The 24,566-nt window shown below is 31.5% G+C and overlaps 1 protein-coding gene across 1 annotated transcript in view; it reads left to right on the forward strand.

The window, feature by feature from the left end:
* Positions 1-24,566, forward strand: part of LOC129217606 (heat shock 70 kDa protein 4-like) — a 99,594-nt gene that overhangs the window by 72,513 nt on the left and 2,515 nt on the right. Inside the window, exons 12-17 of the mRNA XM_054851937.1 lie at positions 1,108-1,325; positions 4,632-4,757; positions 10,593-10,718; positions 13,480-13,587; positions 21,681-21,842; positions 23,872-23,991. Of these exons, the coding sequence (XP_054707912.1) occupies positions 1,108-1,325; positions 4,632-4,757; positions 10,593-10,718; positions 13,480-13,587; positions 21,681-21,842; positions 23,872-23,991 (860 nt within the window). The remainder of the gene's footprint in view (positions 1-1,107; positions 1,326-4,631; positions 4,758-10,592; positions 10,719-13,479; positions 13,588-21,680; positions 21,843-23,871; positions 23,992-24,566) is intronic.

Consider the following 24,566-nt stretch of genomic DNA (forward strand, 5'->3'; position numbering starts at 1 on the left):
GACAGTCTTTAATAATTGAGCCTAATTTTTAGTAAATTGCCACTGATTGTTAATAATAGATCAAGTATGTTTGTAAAAATCCCGTATTAGGGATACTTGAGCCCTTCGTTTAGAGGGATACATGATCCCAGGAATCAAGTATCCATTGGGCAATATAAACACAATGAAAACAATATAAATGTTGTTTACTTAGTTGACATTAACTTTAAACATTCAAAACCATGTGAATATAATAAAATTTATCATAGTTTGAGTGATACAGTATATATGCCAAACAATTAATATCACTTTGCACTTGTAACCCACACAACACCTCAAAAATCTAAACATAAATTGACTGTACTGGTAAATTATGTTCTGATCAGCCAGATGAGCTTTTCAATAGATGTCAAATTTTTGTTTGAAAGAAAAAAAATGTAATTTTAACTTCAATACGCTACTTTAAAAAAATTGTTAGTTTTATTAACTGATCAAAAGCATCATAGGCTCATGAAAGTTGTGTACATTTTTTTTTTTTTTACAAATGTCTAGTGAAATTCGAAATTATGTTATTTTGTGTCCACATTATTATAATTTAATAAAGAAAACAAGAAATGGTATTATTTTTTAGAAGCATTATGTAGAAAACTAAAATCCATAAATAAATTGAAGATCTAATGAAAAGTCTATGAATTTTCTCAGTGGGATCAAGTATCCCCCTGAAGGAATCATCTATCCCTTGATATGGGGATCATGATCCCTTTATGAAATTTTTGAAAAAAAGTGTTTTACCAAAACTATCTGTTTCATTTCAACTAAAAAAAATGCTGTCAGATAGAGGGAAAAATTACCTTTGTTCACGTACTTCAACTTATAATTTGCAGCAGAGAAAAAAATTGAAAACTAAAGTGGGGATCAAGTATCCCCAGTCTCTTTTACCAGCTTGATATTAAAAATCATAAAAGTAGTACACAACAAAATATTTTCTGCAGAGCATATATTAGAATAATTTATTTAAATGAAAATTCATAATAATATTTCATTACTTCTGATTTTGTAATGTATTCAAATAAATTCAGCCAACTTATTTGGAAAAGAAAAATTTAAACTTGTGTCTTAAATTTTCAGGGTATTTTCATGTCAAAAATGTGAATCAAGTGTCGCCATGCGGTGAAAGCTCAAAAATCATCATAAAATTGCGCATGAATATGCATGGAATTTTTAATGTTGTGTCTGCTACAATTGTTGATAAAGATTATAAAGATAATGAACCATTAGATCAAAAATCTGAAGATCTGATTGACATGAATTTGAAAAAAGATGATGCCCCCTTACAGGAACAAACAGTAAGTATTAATAATTTTCTTTTTATAATTGAAATCTTGCTATCAACCCGTTTATGATTAACTTGTAAAAAACTGTCCTTTCTTAACCCTCTGAGGCAGAGTGTTTGAGCACACCTAGCCTTTTATTTACAGGATATCCGCAAACCTGGAAAGGCCAATAAAATCATGGTAATTCATGGATTTCGACCGTAATCAAAAATGGTCATGGAAAATCATGGTTTTCAGCAAAATATTTTCAAAAATCATGGAAACTGATCATTTGTCATGGATTTTCAGTTCTAGAACATACATATTTACTGAATTTAACAGATTAAGGTGCAAAATTTAAGCATCTTACCCGGTTCTCAGGCTTATATGCGCCAGTCCCAATGTTTTACTAGTTTCAAAATCCGGTTTCATCTGCTTCTGTAAAACTTACTCGTTTTTTGTTACTATTTGGTTCTATCTCTTGGATCTAATAATTTTGTGTTCAGCATCATTTTTAATCCTTCTTACATATCTCATTGTGTTGTTGGGGACTTGTACACTTTTAATTTTAACGAGCTCATTCAAAAATTTTAATTCATATGCATCTGAGTTGATTCCAGACTCATAAAATTATCATCAATTTTCACCGATTTTTTTTTTTTTTTTTTGATAATTGTAGCCTATATTAAAATTTTGGCTATTTTTATCAGGTAAGGTAATTATTCAATTTTTTTTCTGATTGTTATTTTATTTATTTATTATAAACTTAATTTTGGTAATTAATAAATTATTGGTAGTCGCAGATTTTACGGAAATTTGTTTGTTTTTAAAATAATTCAATGTTAAATTCTTTATTTGCTTTTAAAATATTTTATTTATTTATTTATTTCTATTTTTATTTTATTTATTTATTTATTTATTTTTTTGATAAACCCAGCTGAACAGTTAACTATAGTTTACTAGCAGTTTTACATCATAATTGCCACAAGTTTAAAGATTATTTTATTTTAGAAACCCTTTTTGCTACTAAAATTCTTTTCCAGCATTTTTAGTGATTGCTATATTATTGTATATTGTATCAAATTATTCACAGAAAAAATAATAAATTTCTTTGCATGTAAATTCATACCTGTTTCAAATTTTTATGTCATTTGTCGGAAACCATATTTTTTTTGAGCAATCAAGATAGCTTATTGTTTTCACTTGACGGTTTTGACGTTCCTATGATTTTATTTCCCCCCGCCTTCTTCTGCAGCACCACTGCTGCTCCTCCAGCAAATACTCTCCAGGTTGTGTCTATATCCTACATAAACACATGCACGCATACACACTCCTACACATAAACACACAAGTATACATACACACATGTACACATACACACACACACATGCCTGCACACAGACACAGACACACACTCCTACATACACACACTTGTGATTGCGAAAAACATAATTTGAATTCAAGATGTCAAAAATCAAATTAATTTATACAGGGTGTCCACCCTTTTGGTGGACCAACAGCTAATTTTAAAACCGTTAGAAATAAGCCTATTGTCTTTTTTATTTTTATTTTATTTTTATTTTTTCCCTCCTTAGTAGCAAAATATAAAATTTAAAACGATATAATTGTTTCATGTGTATCACTATAGTTGGGGCAAACCTAACCTGGCAACTTTGTAATGCTATGATTTGCTTAGCTTTCACAATGCTGCCAGGTTAGGTTTACCTCAACTATAGTCAATTTCACATTTTTTTTTAAACTTATATAATGACTCAAATCCAAGGACTAACACAAGGGAGGGGCGGTGGGAGCGATCACACCCTCCTTAAGCCGAGGTATAGGAACTTTCTTCTGGTATATTTAAGGTATTAAAGTTCCAAAAACACAATTTTACATAATCTTCGATGGCAGGAGGAGAACGGGGGCTCTTTCCCGAAGTTCAAGTCTTGAAAACAAAATCGTAGTCCATCTCTTATTACTCTAATCTAGAGGTAAGGACTGGAACTTTCTGCAGGATTTTTTTTTTTTCAAAATTGAAGTTCCAAAACTGCAATTTTAGACAATCTTAGATGATATGAGAGGTAGGTTCAAGGGCTCTCAGTGAATATTTTACGAAAGAAACATAACTATGGGGCACCTTTGATTATGTAAGGGTAAGCGATGGGATTTAGTAAACTTCTCCGAAAATTTTTAGAAATTGAAGTTTTAAAGAGTAAAAAGTAAACAATAATCACCCCCTCCTTGAAAAATTTCTGGATCTGCCCTTGCTCAAATCATCACTACATAAATAAGCCCCATGTGTATTTGGTGGCTCTTTATGGCCTTGGACATTAAATGCGCATCAGCAATTAGCTGATCACTAGTCTTATGCTCTATTTACAAGCTCTCCTTACCTTTTCTATGTAATTATTTTGTTACAATTAAAATTAATAATAAATGTGCTGGCTTGAATTATGCACTTGAAAACTTAAAAGACATAATTGGCGGATCAATAAATGTTTGTTCTTAATCATTTTAGTTTTAAAGTAAAAGGAGTAAAGATCTGCATTTTCGAAATCCTTTTTGTAACACTTTTCAATTTTTTGAGGATTATTAACCATGTATCAGGTAGTTTTACTTTGTTTCAATAATAATAATTAATTATTTTTGGATTAAAATAACTTCTAAAATGGGGCATAACTTTTTTTTAAATCAGGGCTGCACCTCTCATTTATATGAATCTCATGAGACAGACTACACGTAATTTAAATGCATTTAAATTTTTTTCTAAATAACATGAGGAACATGGAAAAGGAAATAAAATTACATGCTTATAGCTGATGTTGGTGTATGCTAAGTTTGCATGCTTGTCAAATCAATTTTTGGGTATCAAAAATTGATTATATTGTTAGTATTTGGATGCATCTAGGAAACCTAAACAGAAGGAAAAGAAAAGAAGCAGCAATTAAGTGATAAAAGGATACAATTGGCTGTGACTTGGAGGGGGGGGGGGGTGTTGCTTCCTTAGACTCTATAGTTGGAGCAAACCTAACCTGGTAGCATTGGGAAGGATGCACAGGTCCTGACAGGTTGTGACGTTGCCAGATTAAGCTTGCCCCAATTATAAGATTATTTTGTAACTGTTTTTAAAGGTTTCAAGATGTGGTTTTAGATTTGTAACATTGAACATGACAATGGGCCATACGGGTCAGCTTTGAAAGCAATCAGACTTATTTCATTTGATAAAACTCATCAAAATTCTTTCTGAGATTTTCCAATTTCTCTGGTTTTTGAATGAATTGTATTCACTTTAAATGCTTGTATTGGTTTTCAATAATTAAGCAGGTCTTCTGCTTGTAGGAAAAGAAACGAGACTTCTTTTCGCTGAAAAAGCCAAAGAAAACGACACAAGGCATAGAACTTTTAATAGAACCTAAAGTGCCTCAACTTTCGGAGAGTGAATTGAAGACTTTTAGAGAATCTGAGGTATTATTATTATTCCCTTCTCTAAATGTCATAGTCTCCTGTTGTTATTCTGCAGAGAGTGATGAACTTGAATAAAAAATGGTTTTTCATCTTTTTAATAACAAACTCATGTTTTTTCATTTGATGAACAACAATAAAGTAAATGAGGCAAGTCACTGGTGAAAGTCTCAAAAAAAAAAAAAAAAAAAAAAACTATTTTGAAACAATAATAAGACTGCTAGAACATCAATTTAATTTATATCTGTTGCAGTTTTTAGACTTGCACCAGTATGAGTCATGTCTTATTTAATTTTTTCTTGTTCTGTACTTTGTATACACAATCTGTTTATTCATTTTGCTCAGTTCATTTCTATATTAATACATGTTCAAGTTATTGTTAATCAATATTTGTATATTCTAGCTTGTAACTTGTTACAAGTTGTGTGCTAAATACAGGGGCTAAAAATGTAGCCCGCGATGGCAGAAAACTCATTTGATCAAAAGCTAAAAATTTAAATTTTTTTCACTTATGAAACTTTAAATTGGCCTATTTTATATGTTATTTTAGTTATTACACTGAGGGCTGGGTAGTTAAACCTGTGGTTAATTGAGTCAGCTGCTATGTTTAATCAAACTCTCTAAAACAGAACAAAATCCAGCATTAAAATTGAAAAAAAAAAACAAACATGCTGCTCAAACAAATAAAATGGACATAAGTACACTTTTACCACAACAAGCATGTAGTGCCTCATTGAAGTCTTTTCAATTCTTTGTCTTCTTTTCAAAAAAAAAAAATAAAGTCACTTTTTTTTTACTAATAGAAAATGAGGGGAAGGCAGTGTGTTTTACACTTATTGCTGGTTTTCTTGGGAAAAATCAAACTTAAAGAGAAACATCGTGTTTTCAGGGATTCTGTGCTTTAGGCTTTATCACCGAAAGCTTTACCATTAGTGTCACCAGTGTTCAGGGTCCAGAACGGAGCCTGGGATTCTGGGGGGGGGGGGCTCCGGGAATTTTCATTATTGATGAAATAATACTTATTTGTGTGTTTGTAAATATCTTTTTTTTTTTTTTTAAATCAAAGACTGCAATTTTTCTTTTTCTTAATATTTTGAAATTGAACTAATGGCACCAAAACTTAGCTTATGAGCGTATTTTTAAGCCTTTAGTTTTGAAAATTTTCTGAGGAAGAGCACCTACTCCATGCACCAGAGCTCAAAATTAACAGTTGTCTGCTGGTTTGGGACCTCAAAAACATCCGTGAAACCAGCAGAATATAAATTTTAGATGGCCTATGGAACCAGTAGTGTAAAGTTTTATTCCTATTTTCCTTTCTAAACTTTGAGCATCATAATGTTTGAAACTCTTGAGAGTCTACACCTATATTTACAAAGTTTGAATTTTCTTTGCCAAAAAATGTTTGTTAAGAAAATTCTATAAAAAAAACATATTGTTTTGACTGAATTTTTGATTTATTTTCAAAATAAATATTTTTGTATGCTAGTTAGGTTTTCAATTTTAAATTCATTCTGATGAACGCTAAATTTCAAGAAGTAAAAAATAAAAGAGCGGAGAAGTGAAAATAGAGAAAGGATTATGAAGAAAATTGGTGTGTTTACTAAAAATTTTCTAAACTGTTCTCAAAATTTAGTACAGGAAGGTCTTTGTATTGGGTAATATTTGTGATACTGTTAAATATCTTGAAGAAGCGTTTTGCTTTCAGAAGTTGGGTGCAGTTAAAGTGTGTCAGCTGGCAATGGATGCAGTCATTAAAGAATTTTGAAATGTCATAAAATGCTGGGCGGCAGAATAAAATGTCAAAGTAAATTTGTAATTAGATTTTATTCGCCCCTTATTACAGGGGTACTTGTGATTGGAATTTTCCCAAAAATTTGGGATGCCATTTCTGAAAATGTTGGGCTGACAACATATTCTAAAACTGAAAAAATATTTTAAAAAAAATAGACTTTTAAAAAAAGTTTTTTTTTCAATGAATTTTGTATGCATATTTGAAGAGGTTTTTTTTTGGGGGGGGGGGGGGTCGAGCTTCCTCATAGCTTCCGAAAAATTCCCACTGTCTTCAGAAAATTTTACTGTGGTCCTCTTGCACCTCTGTTAAGCTGCATTTTTTTTTTTTCCAATTATACTTAAAAGAGCCCTAGTTTAAGTGTATTTTGTGCAAGATTAAACTTTTTGATACTGTTTCGTACTTACTACTCTTTATGCATCTTATACTTGGGTACCTAATAATTTTGAAAAGGTGCTTAAAAAGATCTTAGTTTTGATTTCGGAAATTGAGTATGAACCCTAATGAAAAAAAGTGGAAATTTAGAACTATTATCTAAAATCAGGACATATCCTTTTCTTTATTTTTAGATTAAAACAAAATTTGACTATCATTTTGGTAATTATTGATATTGATCATTGAAGCCTTATTAAAATGTAGTTCTTATTATTATTATTTTCTTTTTTAAGCCATTTATTTAAATTTCTGTGCTTTTTTTTTTTTTTTTTCACTTTCAATTATTATTCTGCTTTGTTAAAATGCAAATAAATAAAAATTTATGATTATTTCAAGTAGCTAATTTTATAAATGCTACTTTTTTTTGCAACTTTTTTAATTTCCCAAGCTACTTTTTTGCAATTTTTTTGGAATTTGTAGGCTTTTTTGCTATTTATTTACAGTAATTTTTCTGTGGCAACCCTATGCTAGCAAAGAAAAGTTTTGAATTTTGCAAATGGTATATTTAACTAGTTCAGAATTTTGTGAATGATCTGTTTAAGCTGCTTAAAATATTATAACTGGCCTTTTTTCAGGTATTGGAATTTTGTGAAGGGTTTGTGAATTGTCTTTGAACTTTCTTTCTCTTGGACCCCCCCCCCCCTTACACACACACACACACATAATATTTCTTTGCATTTACCATAAATAAAGTCATTCAATCTTTGTTCAAGCTATTCTTGTGAAGTTCATATTGAGATTTTCTTTTATGTGGGTCATGAGAAATGAGCAAATCAGCTGTGGCTGACATGTCACAGATTTCAATGAAAATTTTTATTTAGGTAAATCATGCATATCTATGTGGGAATGCAAAGTATGGAAGTTTATAAACTGTTTTTTGTTTTATTATTGAAATTGGAAGTTGATGCTTACGCTAAGCCTAAATTTTCAGAGTTTACGCAGCCAGTTTATGACTAAATAACTCCGTAAGCTATAAACGTACACTTAAAAAATAAATATTTCCACATTCTATAAACAAATCTCTATTAGGAAAGAGAAAAGTAAAATTTATTCGGACCTTTTTTTGAATCTGAGATATTAACAAAGATTGAAATCTTGCCAATTTACTTCAAATTTCAGATCACTATTCTAGCTCTTTTAAGGAAAAAATAACAGCAAAAAGGATTTAGATTGAAAAACTATCTATAACTAACTGTCTGCTCTAATTTAGTAATTGTTTCTGAATTCCTTGATAATGGAATTGTACTTTAAAAAATCAAAATTTTCCGAAATTTTCATTTTTTCCTTTATTTCAGATGCTTGTTTGAACATAAGGGAATGCCTTTAATTTACTCATTTTTTTACGTAACATATTGAAGTGTCTTTTAGATAATACTAAATTTTAATCCTTGGAATCAGCGTATTTTTGTTACTACAGTAACTTGAACTAAGGTAAAATTCCACTAGTTACGGCTGTTTATTGTAAGTTTAGCAAGACTTAACCATTTCTTTCATGTTTCATTTTCTTAAAAGTATGTTTATGAAGCACTTGCTGAAATGTTTCCCTAATTATTGGGAAGTATAGTCCAGTATGCATAACTAAATATAATTGTGCCACTGAAAGTTGAATTTTCCTCTTTACCCACGGTATAGGGAGAAATAATTGCAAAGTTTCTAGAAAACCTATCATTTCAGCATGACTAAAAGAACAAACTGAGTGTGAAGATTAAGAAAGAGGACCATCTCGTGTCTAATTCTCAATAGCATTTAAGATTGGGCTATGAGTTTGAGGAAATTTGTTTTATCCATGAATAAGTACATTTGACAAGACATCCATTTATTTCAACCGCCCTGCTGCAACTTTCTTTGAAACAAAAGGATTCCTTTGGTAGTGAAACTCCTATTTTAGTTACAGCTTTTCTCTCCAGAATAAAAAATTGCCAGTTAAACAACATTTACCGCACAATTAATCTTAATTTTCCATGGAAAGCAGATCACTTTTCTTTCTACTATCAATGGCAAAAATGCATACTATGGCATATTGATAAAACTTCAAACTATTATCCGTCAAAACAAGTATGCGTACGGCATACAATAATCCACTTATAACTGCAAGATATTTTCTCCTTCTGTCTGCTACAATCAATTAGTTTTTTTTTTTTTTTTAAAGAGATCAGGTTAAATCCAACATCAATAACTTCATTTGTTTGTTTTTTATGAATAGCCACTATTTGTGGCTGAGTAATGGTTTTCTATACACTGATTTTATGCATCGATATCTTTTCAGATAAGTGATTTTCTTATTAAGTTAGTGAACAACACATGGACTGTTACTATAGTACACATGACCTATTAAAGATGATGTCTGCAACTTCTTGAAATACATTAATGAAAGTACCATTAATATCTTCAACTGGATTTTCCTACAAAAATTGAGCCACAAATTTTTAGCCGGATCGAAAAAACTTTTGTAGAGAGCAAAAAAAAAAAAAAATTTTTTGATGCATTTGTTGAAGTTATTATTGCTTAAAATATAAATTCTATACACTTAGTGTTTTATAAATTTCACACTATGCCAGTACATTTTTCAAAAAAGTGAAATGAATGTTAGTTATACTTGATTTTGCATCATTTAGTTATTTCAGGGCCGGATTTAGGGGAAGGCAGGCGGGGCTACTGCCCCAGGGCCTCCACAACAAAAGGGCCCCCACAATAAATTTTTTACGAAATATCCTATCTCTCACGGGTCAAAAATATCTGATATATACATATATATCAAAATATTCGGATATATATTGAAACATCGGATATTTTCAAAAAAATGATGATCTTTTCAAACCCTGATTAGGGGCCTCCACTCCTTCGTTGCCCCGGGGCCTCCACATTTCCAAATCCGGGGCTGAGTTATTTATCTAGTTCTTTGAATTTTCTTAATTTCACATAAAACACAAAGAAAATGCTAGTGTTCTGATTTTTTTTTAAAGCTTGGAAATCGAAAACCAATGTCGAATTTCTTCAAGCAGATAGTAGAAATACTGTTCTTTATTCCTGTAAAATTTGAAAGTTATCGAAAGTTTCCCATATTTAAATTTTTGGGCCTATGTGAAGGAGAAAATCGCCATTTTACAAAATGTCACTAAGTTCGAAACTGATTTTGAAGACAAAAGGAGTTAAAACATAACTTCAAAAGTAATGTATGTCTTTTATGACGCTTAACATGTTATTGGGTCTCAATTTCAGCAAAGCTAATACATTAATTAAAGCTTGAGATTAAAAAATATAATGCTTAATTATGAGAAAACTGAAATATTTTCAGTTTTTAAAACACAGTTAATAGTTAACTATAATATTATTGAAAATTTTACTAATTTTTATGTTTTGATTAAATAGTTGATAAAATGCAACCCTTAGCATTCATGAGAATGCTGTTCTATTGACCAATTTTCAATCGCATGTAACTATTAAAATAAAAAATATTTCCCAAAATATTTTAGATATTTTTATACAGGCAGAAAAGGAACCTCTATACCAAATTTCATAAAAATCTGTTACCATGCGGCCACCACTTTTTTGCGAATTTTGCTCATTTTGTATGGAATGACTCATGTGCCAAATTATCGCCTTTTGATTTTCAGGAAAGGATGATACATCAGGATAAGTCAGAAGAAAAGAGAATAAATGCAAAGAACTCCGTGGAAGAGTATGTATATGAAATGAGAGGTCGATTTTCAGACGAGCTTAAAAATTTTATTGATGATCAGGTATGATAAAATCATATACCCTTTTCATTGTTAATCTAGCTTGTACTTATAATTAATATGTATTTTTGCTTTCTATGCTAAAATTTGTTTCTAAATTTTAATGTATGGGATATTTTACATAAAATAACTGATATGGGAATTCTTGGTGCTTAATTTTCATTACAGCTCATAGAAGTTCAGCCTCTGAACTTCTTTCTCAGTGAAACAAACTTTTAAAAAATTATGTCTATAATTTTATCCAGTAGTCAGTGGGGTAGCAATATCAAAATTGGATGTAAATAATCGAGTTTTGCAAAGCCCTTGATTTTAAGTGAAGTAAGTACTAGTTTATATTGCATTTACTGGTGTGAGAAATCAATATGAAATCAACCAACTATCCATGGATCTGGACTTCGACATCAGTTGTCAGTACAATTTATTTATATAGTAAATTTTGCAGAGAATAAAAAAAACTAATTTTCAGAAAAATAAAGCTTAATCAGCATGCCCCCTCTTCAACACAAACTTATAAATAATTTTAACGATTTTACACCTTAGTCCTTCAGTCAAAAATAGTGTTGGTGAATCACTTCCTGGCTAATTTTAAACCTCTTCTTATTAGTTTTAGCACAGGTTTAAAAAATAACACTTTTTTTCATGTTTCTCATTTTAAATTTTAGAACATAACAAAGTTATATTTCAAAAGCTTTATTGTGAATAATTTTATTCTATGCTAAAAAATTTGCCAGATTGAATAATGTATAATTTTATTTTGAATCCTTTGTTATATTCTTAATTGTAAATCTACGAATTTATGATAGTTGAAACTCAGACAGAAATGCCATGCAAATTGTTTGTTTTGTTTATGATACATCTTTAATCAATAGAAAGGAGAGCAAGATCAAGTTTATTATCTTTTTTTTTTTTTTTTTTTTTTTTTGAGCTGTAAAGATTGCTTATTGGTCCCACTTCACCCAAAGTCTGACGTTTACCTCAAATTGCTATTATCGCTTTGTGTGGAAGATACCAGTTGCATGATCCTTTCTAATTTCATTGAGTAGTTTTCATTATAATAATCATACAGCCTTGATTTTTAGGTTAAAGTTCATTGAAATTTCTGCCCTATCTTTTTACATAAAAAAAACGTACAATTACATGTCAAAAACTCAAAACTTTTGAAAAAACTATTTTCCAAACATTGACGCAAAAAAAAAAAATGCCCTATCGTTGCAATAGAGTTGCTACATGCCATGATGCTATTAAAGCAACTGCAAACTTTATGTTTCCATCATAAAACTATCCAAGAATGTGTGATAGCTCAAAAAAGTTGCTAAGTTTCAACTTCAACACTTCCAATTTTAAAGAAAGTATCCTAATTTGTTCAGCAGCTGTTTGAAGAATAATGATTTAGTAGATAATTTTGCACTTTAATGAAACTATTAATGAAATTCAATTTTTTTTTTTAATTTATTTATTTGACTGATTATCTTAAAACTTTATGGAACTTTTAGTGGTTTCTTGTTTCTTTATTTGTTTCTGATAGCCACAAAATGTCTAGTTGAGAGATATTCTCACTAATTCATTTTAAAAGCAGAGTGTAAACTAAATGTAAATGTTTTTTACTCACTTGTATTCCTTTAATAATGAATAAGCAGTTAATCTTGTCCCTTTAAAGGACGCTTGTTCCAAATCGCGTATCGGAAAAACAACGTGTAAACATCGGAACGACTTCGAACGATGTGTTCGTCAGGAAGACGGATGTGATGTCAAAGCACAAGCTGATGTGTGATGTAATCTCTCGATGACTCCGCAGCAAATCGATCGTTCTGGAAAGATCCAGATTGGCTCGTACGTAAGCATATCTGTAGTGACGTGCCGCGTGTTCGGGGATAGGATATAAGCAGAGGAAATGAGAAGGAAATCATCTTCTGCTCGCGTTTCTCATTTTCGACTGACTATAGTCGTATTTTTTAGAGGATCGTTCGCTGTTGAAGCGACGTCCTGAACTTAGGAGATGGCTGTTAGGATTTCGCCATGAGAGTTAGGGACTTAAATTTTTTTGAAACATTTTAGAATAATTCTTGTTAGGGTGTCAATTTTTTTTTGGAAAGATGTTCTTTTGGAACATGAAGATTGATTTGAGTATTGTTGAAATCTCTCATACTTGTTTATACCATTTACAGAAATTTTTATGATTTACAATTGTCTCTTGGCTGCTCAAAAAATGGACATTGAAAAACCAAAAATAATAAAAAAAAAGGGGGGGACATTTTTAAATCCTCCATCATCAGATAAGCCTGAAAAAAGTTAAAGATTTTTTTTTAAACCCATAATTGAGCTTAAAGGCAACAACATAACATTAGCTAAATTCACTTCATAAAAAAAATCAATATTTGTCTCAGACAATTTTATGTATTGAATTTAAAAAAAAAAAAAAATTCTTTCTTAAAAATACTTATAACTTTTTTCCTGGTTAATTTAGGTCCTCCGTACTTTTGGACTGCGGTAGAAAACCCTCTATGTGGGAGTATTTTTCATGAGCTTTCTAGTGAAATTAAAATGAAGTCAATATGATACTTATTATCTTGTAATTTAATTTCAAAGGAAAAAAGAACTATTCATTGATTTTTTTAGAAACAGTCTTAAACCTTCCCTGCAAAAACTAACACAAACTGAAAATTTCAACAAAATTAGTTCAGTTGTTTCAGAATTTACCCCAGACATACACATTTGGAGTTTAGTTTATGTAAAGATTTTTATAATGTTTAATTCACTTTTCTAGGAAAGAGATAATATTTTACATAAATTAAGTACAACAGAAAATTGGATATACGAAGAGGGTCAAGATGAAAATGAAATGGCATACAAAGAAAAACTGTCTGATTTAAAGGTGAGTAACATTGTACTTTTGTTCCTTATGAGAAAGCACATCACATCATAAGAAGCAGTGAAAAGCAAAGGGATGTAAGTAGACATTTTCAAGTTTTGAGTAAAACGCGTCCGGTCCTAGGTAGGCTTTCATTGAAAAGTTTTATAAAATCATGCTGTATAACAGACCCTTCCAAGGGCTACTAGTACCTAGAGGGGCTTGATAACAGAGTGATGCCATGTGGGGTGCACAGCTGCCATAGTAGGGGAGATAGCGACAGTTTTTAATACATTATTTATATAAAGCCAGAATTTTTTTTAATCTTAGATTAGTTTACTTAAAAGAATAAAACGCGAGTCTACCAAAAAGTTATCGTTGCAATAATTAATAAAAAATTTTGCAATATGTTACAAAAACTTGTGAAATTGTCTTTTATATATAAGGCTGAAACTCGGTAATATTATTGATTACATATAAACATAACGAAAAATATATGTCTACCGCGTTCGAAGTGTGATATCTCTGTAAAAGAAATTTTACAGAATGCTTCAAGAAAAGTAGAAATTTTAAGTTTTTCAAAAAGAGAGAGAGGAGAAAAAAGCAAGGTACGAAATGTATACAGAATAAATAACAGATCAGTGGTGTTAATTAATCATACTGTATGTTCACGAATAAAAAATAAAAACAGATCGAATTTTGTTTAAGTTTAATTTACATTATTTTAATTTTAGAAAGTGAAACTTTAGCCACGTATTTTTCAATAATGAGAGGCTAAAAATAAGAGCTTCAAAGGTGCCAAAAAATCTTGCCAATACACTTGAATTTTGTATCTTAAGTTTAAACGCTCAAAAGCTTAAAGAAAACTGCTTTATATGCTAAGAATTTCATAAAATAGGTTGCTAGTGCATTCAACAGACCCCGAAAAGTTTCTTTTTTTCCTACTTTTTAGAGCTGACTCCTTTTTTTCCTACTTTTTCCTTTTTTCCCCTACTTTCTTTAGTATAACGCTTCTAATTGTGCATTGATTCTTATTTATACAATGCCGCACCTATAATTTTCTGCATGTTTCAATTTTGAAAAGAAAAGCAAAAGAAACAAGTGGATCCTGAGCTTTTCATTGACTGACTACAGTAATTTCTTTAAGGAGCGCAGCGGCGTCTGCGTGTTTAAAATTTAAATTTTCGTGACTTTTTTGCCATTGCTGCGTTAATGATCGACTTTTCTTTTTATCGCCCCGATTTCAGTCCTACTGTTTTAACGAATCAATAAAGAAATAGAATCTGGTACACTCTGATGCAGTTATATATTATTTACTCTTCAATTAGAAGCTTTAATTAAAGTAAACGGCCGATTGTTCAAAAAGTGATGGAAAAGCTGAAATTCCTATTCGCCAATTTTTTGTTTAAATGATTACAAGTGAAATGGAGCTCTATTTAAATAGAAATGCAATGTAAAACCTTGAGAGGAACGTAAGGAAGCAAAAAAATGAAAAACCTGTACACTGTACATACTTTACTGGTGTTAGTACAAAAAAAAGTGACAGATAGTAGAAATTTGCAAACGGACCACTTCAAAAATAATCGCAGAAACTGACTTTTTTCATGAATAAATATGATTGTTGATGGGCAAAACGTCCGTTTTTTGGAGAAAAATCGTAAACCAATTAAAATGCAAGATTTCGTTTTTATTTCTTCACATTTTTAAAAGTTGTTGATAGCGCCACAAGCAAATACGTACTGTTTTTTTTTCTTTTTAATGGGTTTTTCTTTGATATATCATCAATATCGAGGAGTTGCTCATCATTTTTATGTGCTGTGTTTACGGCTATGTGGCATTTCTGAACATTTAAAATTTTTTGAGCGACTCTTTCTCTTTTTGAGGTGCGTCAATTATACCGATGCGGTGTATCTACTGTAAGTTATTGTACTCAGGGCGCCTGATCAAAGGGAGGGGGGGGGGGAGAAAAAGAGATATATGCAGGCATTTGATGCCAGGTGCTCCCTCCTCATTCTCAATTTCGTGAACAATTTCCGAATGAATATTTTTGTTGTATGGTGAGGATTGAGAGAAACTACATGCCTTTCCTTTTATGCACAGAGAAACATAAGTAACTGATCTTTGCCTTTGATAAAAATGTTATGTTTACCATGCAAGGATTTTTCCTTTTTTTGCTGTGACAAAAATTTTGGAACAAGGAGGTAAAAAATCATCAAACCAATAAAACAATATTCAATTTTATTTCTTGATTAAAATTAAAACTGGCCCTTCATTTTGATTTTTCCCCCGGGGGTGGCTAGCAAAGGATGTATACCGAATGCAACAAAAACAGCACAAACTTGTATAGTTAAGCATTAATTTTCCAAAGCCAGGGAGGGGAGAAATTGACCCCACTAGCCCCCATAAATGATGTGCCTGAAACAAAAATTTATGTTGGATGCTAATAAAAATTTAAAAAAAAAAAAAAAAAAAAATAGAACCGACTTCAAAATTTCTCTAAAAAGTGAAAAATAATTTTATTCTTTAAACACCATCGATAATGCTTTTAAACATAATTTTTGAAGTTGGCGCAAAAACAAAACGTAAAATCCAGTGTAACCATGCTTCGTTCATATTTTTTTTCAGAAAAGAATCCAAAGTTACGAACGAAACATTTATATCGCTATTCAAATATGCTGTCATCAATGCATAATGTATGTGAACTGGTCCTGGTTAAATTTATAGTTGTAGTTGAGTTATGGCTGTGAATGATTTTATTTATCGTTTTTGCGCCAACTTCAAAAATTATGTTTAAAAGCGTTATCAATGGTGTTTAAAGAATAAAATTATTTTTCACTTTTTAGAGCAATTTTGAAGTCGGTTCTATTTTTTTTTTTTTTTTCAAAAATTTTTTATTTCATTCTTTTTAGTGTAAATGTAGGTATTTCAGAAATAATAAGAAGTTACCATCACGAAACTTCACATTTTTTTCTTAAAAATGCTCTATACTAAAAAAAAAAACTATTGACACACGTTAAACTTTAAGCGATTGGCACTAAAAACTTATCTTTGTTCCTCTCTGGAAATCATGCGTAGTTAATTTAATTATAACCATTTAAGTATTATGTTTTTCCTAACTAATTTACATTCCACAGCATCTAAGTTGCTCATGATGCAATCCTGTATTTTCTTACTTAGCCCCAATCATCTGTTATCGGCATAGATGATAACGATAAAAATACTACAGAGTAGTTGAGTCAAACCTAATGGTAGCATTGTGAAGACTAAGCAGATCCTAATCACTGCATCACCTCGCTTCCAGGTTAGGTTTACCCCTACTATGGAGCAATAGCACTGAAGAAAGGAAGATTTTGATAATTCACATAGGGTTACTATAAATCAGTAGGGTTACTAAAATAAAATTATTTACGCCAAAAATGAGACGACAGCGCCAGATTCCCCATTATCGAAATATCCCTTGAAAAAATTTGATGCTTGCTTCAGAGAAGCCTTCATTCAAAATTATCATTACAATTACTATTAATGTTACTGTTATAGGGCACCAAAGTTTTATAACAATGAGTTTCCTATTGTCGCGTAGATGAAGATAGCGAAGACAATGTGAAAGCCAAATGAAGCGAATACTCGTTAGTCTCAACTCAAGATCTTTATTCAGAGCCACGAATGAACGTTACATCTCCTTATATACAACTTGAGAAAGTGCTGGAACTTTACAGACTTGGAAAGATACAGAAATTAATAGAAGATTCGAAAAAATACGGGAAACAGTAGAAACGAAATTTTAGTAAAATTCACTTTGTCCTAGTCGGGATTTGAACCCGGGACCCTCGTGTGGGAGGCGAGAATTCTACCACTGAGCCACCGTTATCCACGGATGAAAAGTGCGAACTTCGCTACAAAAAAATTTAATAGGGAAATTGCATAAAATTTACTGTTTTTTGCCCATAACTTTTTTTCTAAAGAACAAATATGGTCAAACAAAGTAATGGGACCTAAGTTTAGCCATCCCCTATCCATTAAAAAAAGAATCATCAAAATCGGTTCACTAGGTGAGACGCTATGAGTGGACAAACAAAAAAAAAACATACATACGGTATGAATTGATAACCGCCTCCTTTTTGAAGTCGGTTAAAAATACATATAATACAAACCCTATAGTTTACTTATTTCGTAATTTTTTTAATTTAATTATTTTATTATAAATTTTATGTCCCATATTTAAGAACAAATTTATTTTAGTTTTGCATTTTCAGTCTTTTTCCTTTTTTTTCAAATTCAAGCATCTGCCCCTGTTTATGCAAGAATGTATGTGAGCTGCTGATTATTTTTAACTAAAACTAATTTAATGTTTGCTTTGCTTTTTGTATCATACTTTATGACAAGAGGAAAGTGTTAGTATTTTCAAATGATAAAAGAATGCTCTAGAAGGAATGTTTTCATTTTTGACAAAACAAATCTTTAACAAAAATGCTTTTATTGCACCAAACTATGAGTTTTATTATTATTATTATTTTAATTTTTTTATTTTTGCGATCACTATATTGAATTTTATTCTTTCACACTTAAAATTTTTATTACTGTATTTTTGAAAGGTGCTTCTTTGTTTGGATTTTGTTTTCATATTTTGTAATTAATATCTTTGTTTCCACCAGTTCATTTTTCATACTGATGATTGTCAGCTTGTTTCTTTTGTTTTGTTTTTGCGATTCGGTCTTTCATTAAATCCCTTTTATACTTCAAAAATACTGTGAGTTTATTTTTGGGACAGTTTTAAATCAAAAACACCGTTAGTTTATTTCACATTAGAAATAAAATTTACGCTAAATTTGTTTCCTCTTGACGTGTGTGTAGCCTTATCTCTTCCTATTTTTTCCTACTTTCTTAAGTGATTTTTTTCCTACTTTTTTAATTTTTGATTCCTTATTTCCTACTCCCCCCCTCCCAAAAAAAAAAACTACTTCGGGGTCTGATTCAATATGCTGAAAATCATTAAAAAAATCCATACATGCCTTAATTTTTATTTCCACGGCTATTTTCTGAAGCTCCTAGAATTCTACAATGTTAAGTCTACGGAAACTGAAGTGAGCCTTCCCGCGGTTTAACGAAAACTCCCCTTGACCAATCAGGGGGACTCTGTATGACAGCACTCTGTATTCAAGCCACTCTACTAGTACCATCTCTTGCTCCAAGACAGAGGAGAGGTTCACCTACCATGTGAGCTGGTTATCTCCAAATTTTTACTTTTGCCACTTACATCCCTTTGCTTCTCACTGCCTCATATATGATTGGTTGTTCAAAAAGTTCATTTTTTAAAAACATCCTCAGTAACCGAATTTTATGATGCAGTCTTAATATAAAAAAAATGCTAGCATTCAGTTTGTAGCTGTTTGAAATGACTTGTATTTGAGCTCATTATTCTTGAATGTGTGACACAAACTTACTAAATTTTCGATTTACATTACTTATGTGTGTAAACTAGTGACTGGACCAGTCTTGAAACAATTCTTCTCAGGTTGACCTGTTGCAGTTGATCTGCCTGCAGGATTCGGTAGTTTGTGTGTATGTGACTACCATTTGCAAAAATGAGCAATTCTTTTCTATCTTTTGCATACACTATTGTCATTTCAGCTATAGTTTAAATAAATGCCAGCATTATTAATCTTTTTTAGCACTATTTGCATACACCAGCATCGTTTTTCCCTAATTTGTGGATTATCCGCTAGTTTGCTTATCCGTGGTTACTGTACCACCCTGATCCAGGTCTAATCTGGAGATTACTATATACCCCTATGTATATAAATAGTTCTATGTTGCCTTGCCTTTTTTTTACTCAAAAATGGAAGTCTCGACAGAATTTCTAAAACATCTTGCAAAAGGATTATTTTCTTTTCTAATAGCTGAAATTGCTGAAGTGCAGTTTTTAAGATCAGAATCGAAAAATGTCTAAACCACAGATGCAGGTTAAATCTGACCTAATCTGCCAAAAAGCAAAATAAATAAAAAAATGAGATGATAGAAGAGCCCAAGTGGAGCATAGAACCACCCATTATCTTCCTCAATCCATAACTGCAATGGAATTATGGTAGATAGAAGGAACTTGAGTCAAAAAAACAAACTTTTGAGAAAAGAACTGATTCCAGAAATTCTTGCAAAACCTATTCACAAAATTAGTTCACATGTGGAAAGAGTAGACAAAATCCTGTAAAATGATAGTTTTTCAACAAGATACTCAAACTTTTCAGCTAGTTAAAAGCTTTGAAACATTGGAAATACTCAAATTTTGATTGGAGCCCAATTCTACAACAGTAATTTCAAAAACAACCAAAAGAGCTAGAATTGGTCAAATCTACCAAAAACTAGCCCACCCCAGTAGCTTTCGAATGATACCACAGCAAATCATATTAATGTCCAAATTCGGCAGAAACTAAGGCTTTCCTTTGAAGCATTAAAATTGGTGTTTGTCAAAACAGCAGACAAGCAAAGGTTTCAACAGCCTTTTCTGTACAAGGTCCCTTTGAAAATTTATGACCCCATCTGTTTTTTAATCAAAACAGTTTTTATACACAATAAAGATCGGAGGAGTATGTTTCTGAAGGGTTGCCAATCAAAATATAGCCGAAAATAGGGGGAACTCCTGATTTTACTTGTGAGCAAAATCATGCATTAATACATTAAAGAGTATAAAACTACCTTTGAAAAGGTGTTTTATTTTTGTTGAAATTTTATTTTATCTTCGGGACAAAACGAAGCATCTGCAAATCACTTTCCATTTTAGCTCAGACTCCAGGTCAACATTCACAAACTTTGAAATTAATTGTCTCCGCACCTGGAGCAGCTGCAATAAAAATTAAAACACATTTCTAAAGGTACTCTTTCTTTAGTTTACAACTGCATGATTTTACTCTCAAGTAAAAAATTCTTAAACTATTAAACAAAAACAAGAAAAATACACCTAAAATCTAAGACATTAGCGGGAGTTCCCCCTACTTCTGGCCATATTTTGATAGACAGCCCATCAGAAACATTCCTCCAACCATAATGGGGTTGTTTCCTTTAGTCGATAGTAGTACTTTTTGTCACTGAAATTGATAGAATAAGCAAAAGAAATAACATGGACCCAGAAAATACTTTCATTTTCCCAACAGTTATTTTTTAATTAATTTTTTAAATGTCTGATTTTTCAAACAAGGCGTGGTCTTGATGACGTCACAAATGATGCTCTTTGGCGCATCTTACTATCGCGTTTCCACGTTATGATAATCAAGAAGCAAATTAAAATTGTGCTCTACGCTTGCTATCGGCCATATCGTTAAAAATACACTTGAGTAAAGATGCAAATTAAATATTTTGCTCTGTGATTGGCATTTCATCATTTGTGATGTCATCGGCAGAAGCGTAAATAATGAAAACGCACCAATTTAAGTAATTTTCTTAAAAATATTAAACTTAAACAAATTCTTTAAAAAATAGTCAGATCCTATGTTTTCAATCATGCTCTTTCAGAACAAAAAATACTTTTAAAATTTTGGAAACAACCCCATTATGCATAAAAATTGTTTTGATTAAAAAAACAGATGGTGTCAGAAATTTTCAGAGGGAACTTGTATTGAAAAGACTTGAGATCTTTACTTGTCTGCTATTTTGACAAACGCCAATTTTGGTGTTCCAAAGCCTTAGTTTCTGTCGAACTTGAACCCCAATATGATTTTTCTGATTGTAGCTCAATCAGTTGTTTTTTAAAATGTTGATTGCAGATTTTGTCTCCAATTTAAATTCAATTGCTATGAATGTTTCAAAGCTTGTAGCTTGCTGAAAAATTCAACTATCTTGTTGAGAAGTCTCATTCTATAGGATTTTGTCTGCTTGTTTTAAATGTGTACTCATTTTGTGTGTAGGTTTTCCAAAAATAATGAAAATCAATTTTTCTCTCGGGAAATTTGTTTTTTGAATTATTTTTCTTCTATTTACCATAACTCGGTTACAGTTAGGGAATGGACACACTAATGGGTGGTTCTTTGCTCCACTTGGGCTCTGCTATCACCCCCTTTCATTCGGCAGATAAGGTAAAATTCACCTTGCATATTGAAATGAGAAAATTTGTATACTTTTTCGTTTAGACAATGACTGATCCTGTTTTAAGGAGGAAATATGAACATGATCAGAGGGGTGGAATTCTAGCTGATTTCCAGTCTATTATTGATGAGGCAAATAAAATTCTCAATGCTTATCTAATGGGAGATTCTCAGTATTCCCATATTGATCCTAAAGATATGGAAGAGGTAATGTAAAAGTTTAAGCAATCTTCAAAACTCTATTATTTTATTTATATATGTGTGTGAGTGTATGTTTGTATGTAACCCCATATAGGGGGTCAAGGTGTAAAACCGGTTAGTAAAAGTCTTCAGAAGTCAGTGTTCTGCAACTTTGTCAGCATTTGTTAGTGTTTTCAGTATATAGTCAGTAAAGTCAATACAAAACTTTTAGTTCAAAATCGATCAAACAAAACTTGATGATTCTGCTTCATGCTTAATGTACATTAATCCAATTATGAAAAAAAATATTTAAAAAGTTCTCTCTCTGTCAAAATTAATTTAATAGGTAGATTTTAGGATCTTTTCTTTGAAAAAAAAAAAGCTTGATTTTTTTTCTGCCAATTTTCCTCACCTGACACTAACTATTTAAGGATAATTTTTTTTTTTTTTTTGGTAAAAAGTGCTTTTTGAAGGGTTTTTGCCTCTGTGGAATAACATGGTTTGTTTTAGAATGGTGTTTAAATGTGCTGTTAAAAAAAATGCATGTGAAATGATACAGCAAAGGGAAAACATTTTGTTTCGGACAGAGATAGTGTGTGGGTATAAAAGTTCTGAATCTCTTGATTGTAATAAACAAGCTATTCTAGCACTAAGTCAAAGCATTGTGAAGCCAGGGCTAAGGCAGAATTACATGCAGTATACCATCATCCTGTTTATGACATCCAAAGTCTGCAGGTTCATCCTTGTTTTAGACTCATCACTCTGGAATAGTCAATAGCCAAGCTGGAGGCAGAGGTCATCTCATTAAAGCCAAGACTACCAACAAACTGGTTGCTAAAAAAAATCTAGCAAACATGGGAGAGACTGCAGACAATGGTACGGTTCAACTCAAAAATGATGCTAAATGCAATTGTATTTAGCATCATTTTTGTATTTAACAAACAGTAATTTACCACCCTTAACCTATTTTAGCAACTTGACTGTCAGCCTCCTAGTTGAACTTGCGTTAACTAAAACCAGGTGTGCAACATCTGGAAATGGTTAAGGACATGAAGTGCTAGAAGCACAGTAACAGTGAGAGACATTCCTGCACCAGACTTGACCAGGAGTGGTTGTTGAGAGAGCGTGTGAGGTTTGTGAGCCAAAATGGCTAAAGCCAAAGTAATTGTATATAATGCTTGTAATATAACTGTATAATATAGTTAACCCCTGAAATATGTATACAGCAAAAATGCGATAAACAAGCTTCATCGTTGTCCCATACAAGTGGCAGGGTGACAAAAGGCGATATAAAAGAATGTATGATTGTACAAAGATAGAAAAGTAGTCACAAAGATTTCAACTCTGACTTAAGCTTATTTTAGTTGAATTTAGCTTTAGGCTTAAATTTGTTTTAGTTACCAGTTTGTTCTCAGCTTCAATGATGTGGCATCTACCTCCTATTTGATTACTGACTGTTCCAGACTGATGAGTCCATAGCACGAATAATACTGCAGGCTTTGGATGTCATAACCATGCTGCCTGTATATTGTTTGGAGCTATTCTAGTTATCTTCATTCTGCAGCCTAGTATGTTTTGAGTGACCTGTAAATTGCTAGTAAAGGCAGTCGGACACTTTATGAGCCGTCATTTAAACTTATTTTTGGGCAGATACAGTCAGAAAAAGAAATTCTTCCCTTTACATGAAAAATAGTTTGTACTAGAAAAGGGAGAGATAGTTATATGATTTCATCCAGTACATAATGCTTAAGAATATTCAAATCGTTCCAGCCTGTGTGAAATAGTTGTCATGTGTATGTTGCCAAAGAAGGAAAAGGTCTGGGTGCAACCAATTTATGGTTTCTAAAATTGTAGAACATTATGTTCTTTTACCTTAAAAAAATAATTTGAGTTCTTGTGTGACTGCTGAGTAAGAGTAATTAAGAGAAATAAACAATAGATTAGCCATAAATTACAAATAAATAATTGTTTTTTGAAGTCTGTCTCAATACTTTTATTTTCGACCAAGATATTTATCTGCATATGCATTACATAATTTCTCTTCATAAAATTCCAGATTCAGAGAGTCGTAGATGAAAATTATAAATGGCTTCAACAGTTATTAGAAAACCTGAAAAAATTAAAGCCACATGAAAATCCTCCAGTTTTTGCTGAAGAAATCTACACCAAAAAAGAGGTATTTAAATCTGCAGTCCCTTTTGTTTTGCTTAATTTTAAAATTAGTATTGGAAATATTTTATGGTGTGGTATAAAAGAATTGGTTTTGCTTCAGCTTGCTGATAACTGTTGAATTGAGTATTTTACTACAAACATCCTTTCTGCACTTTTGCATTAATTTTGTTTCACATATTAATTCCTTTCAAAAATTACTTTTCTGAAATCCAAAGTGAAATAAGTGAAGTGTTATTTGTTGACCTGTAATTAGTTTTCTGCTGTATCTCATGTCAGTAACATGATCATAGCAGAAACTTCAGGAGCAGGGCCGGATTTAGACTTAATAGGGCCCTAAGCTGCTTCAGGTATGGGGCCCCCTTTTGTAGTTTGAACAACGTTTCTCTTGGTAGTGTAAGAGGCATTTTTTTTATTTTCTCCCCTTGACTATGTTTGTCTCTTTCCTCTGATACATGCAGCAATACTTTTACTTTTTTGATCATTTTTTTCCCTGATGTCCTTTTTGGATTGGCCTTAAGAGAAGGAATGGTATCAAGAGAGTGACCCAGGATGCCCCTTTAAGGGGAGTGTAGAATATCT

Source organism: Uloborus diversus, chromosome 1, assembly GCF_026930045.1.
Source record: "Uloborus diversus isolate 005 chromosome 1, Udiv.v.3.1, whole genome shotgun sequence".
NCBI classification, from domain to species: Eukaryota; Metazoa; Arthropoda; class Arachnida; order Araneae; family Uloboridae; genus Uloborus; species Uloborus diversus.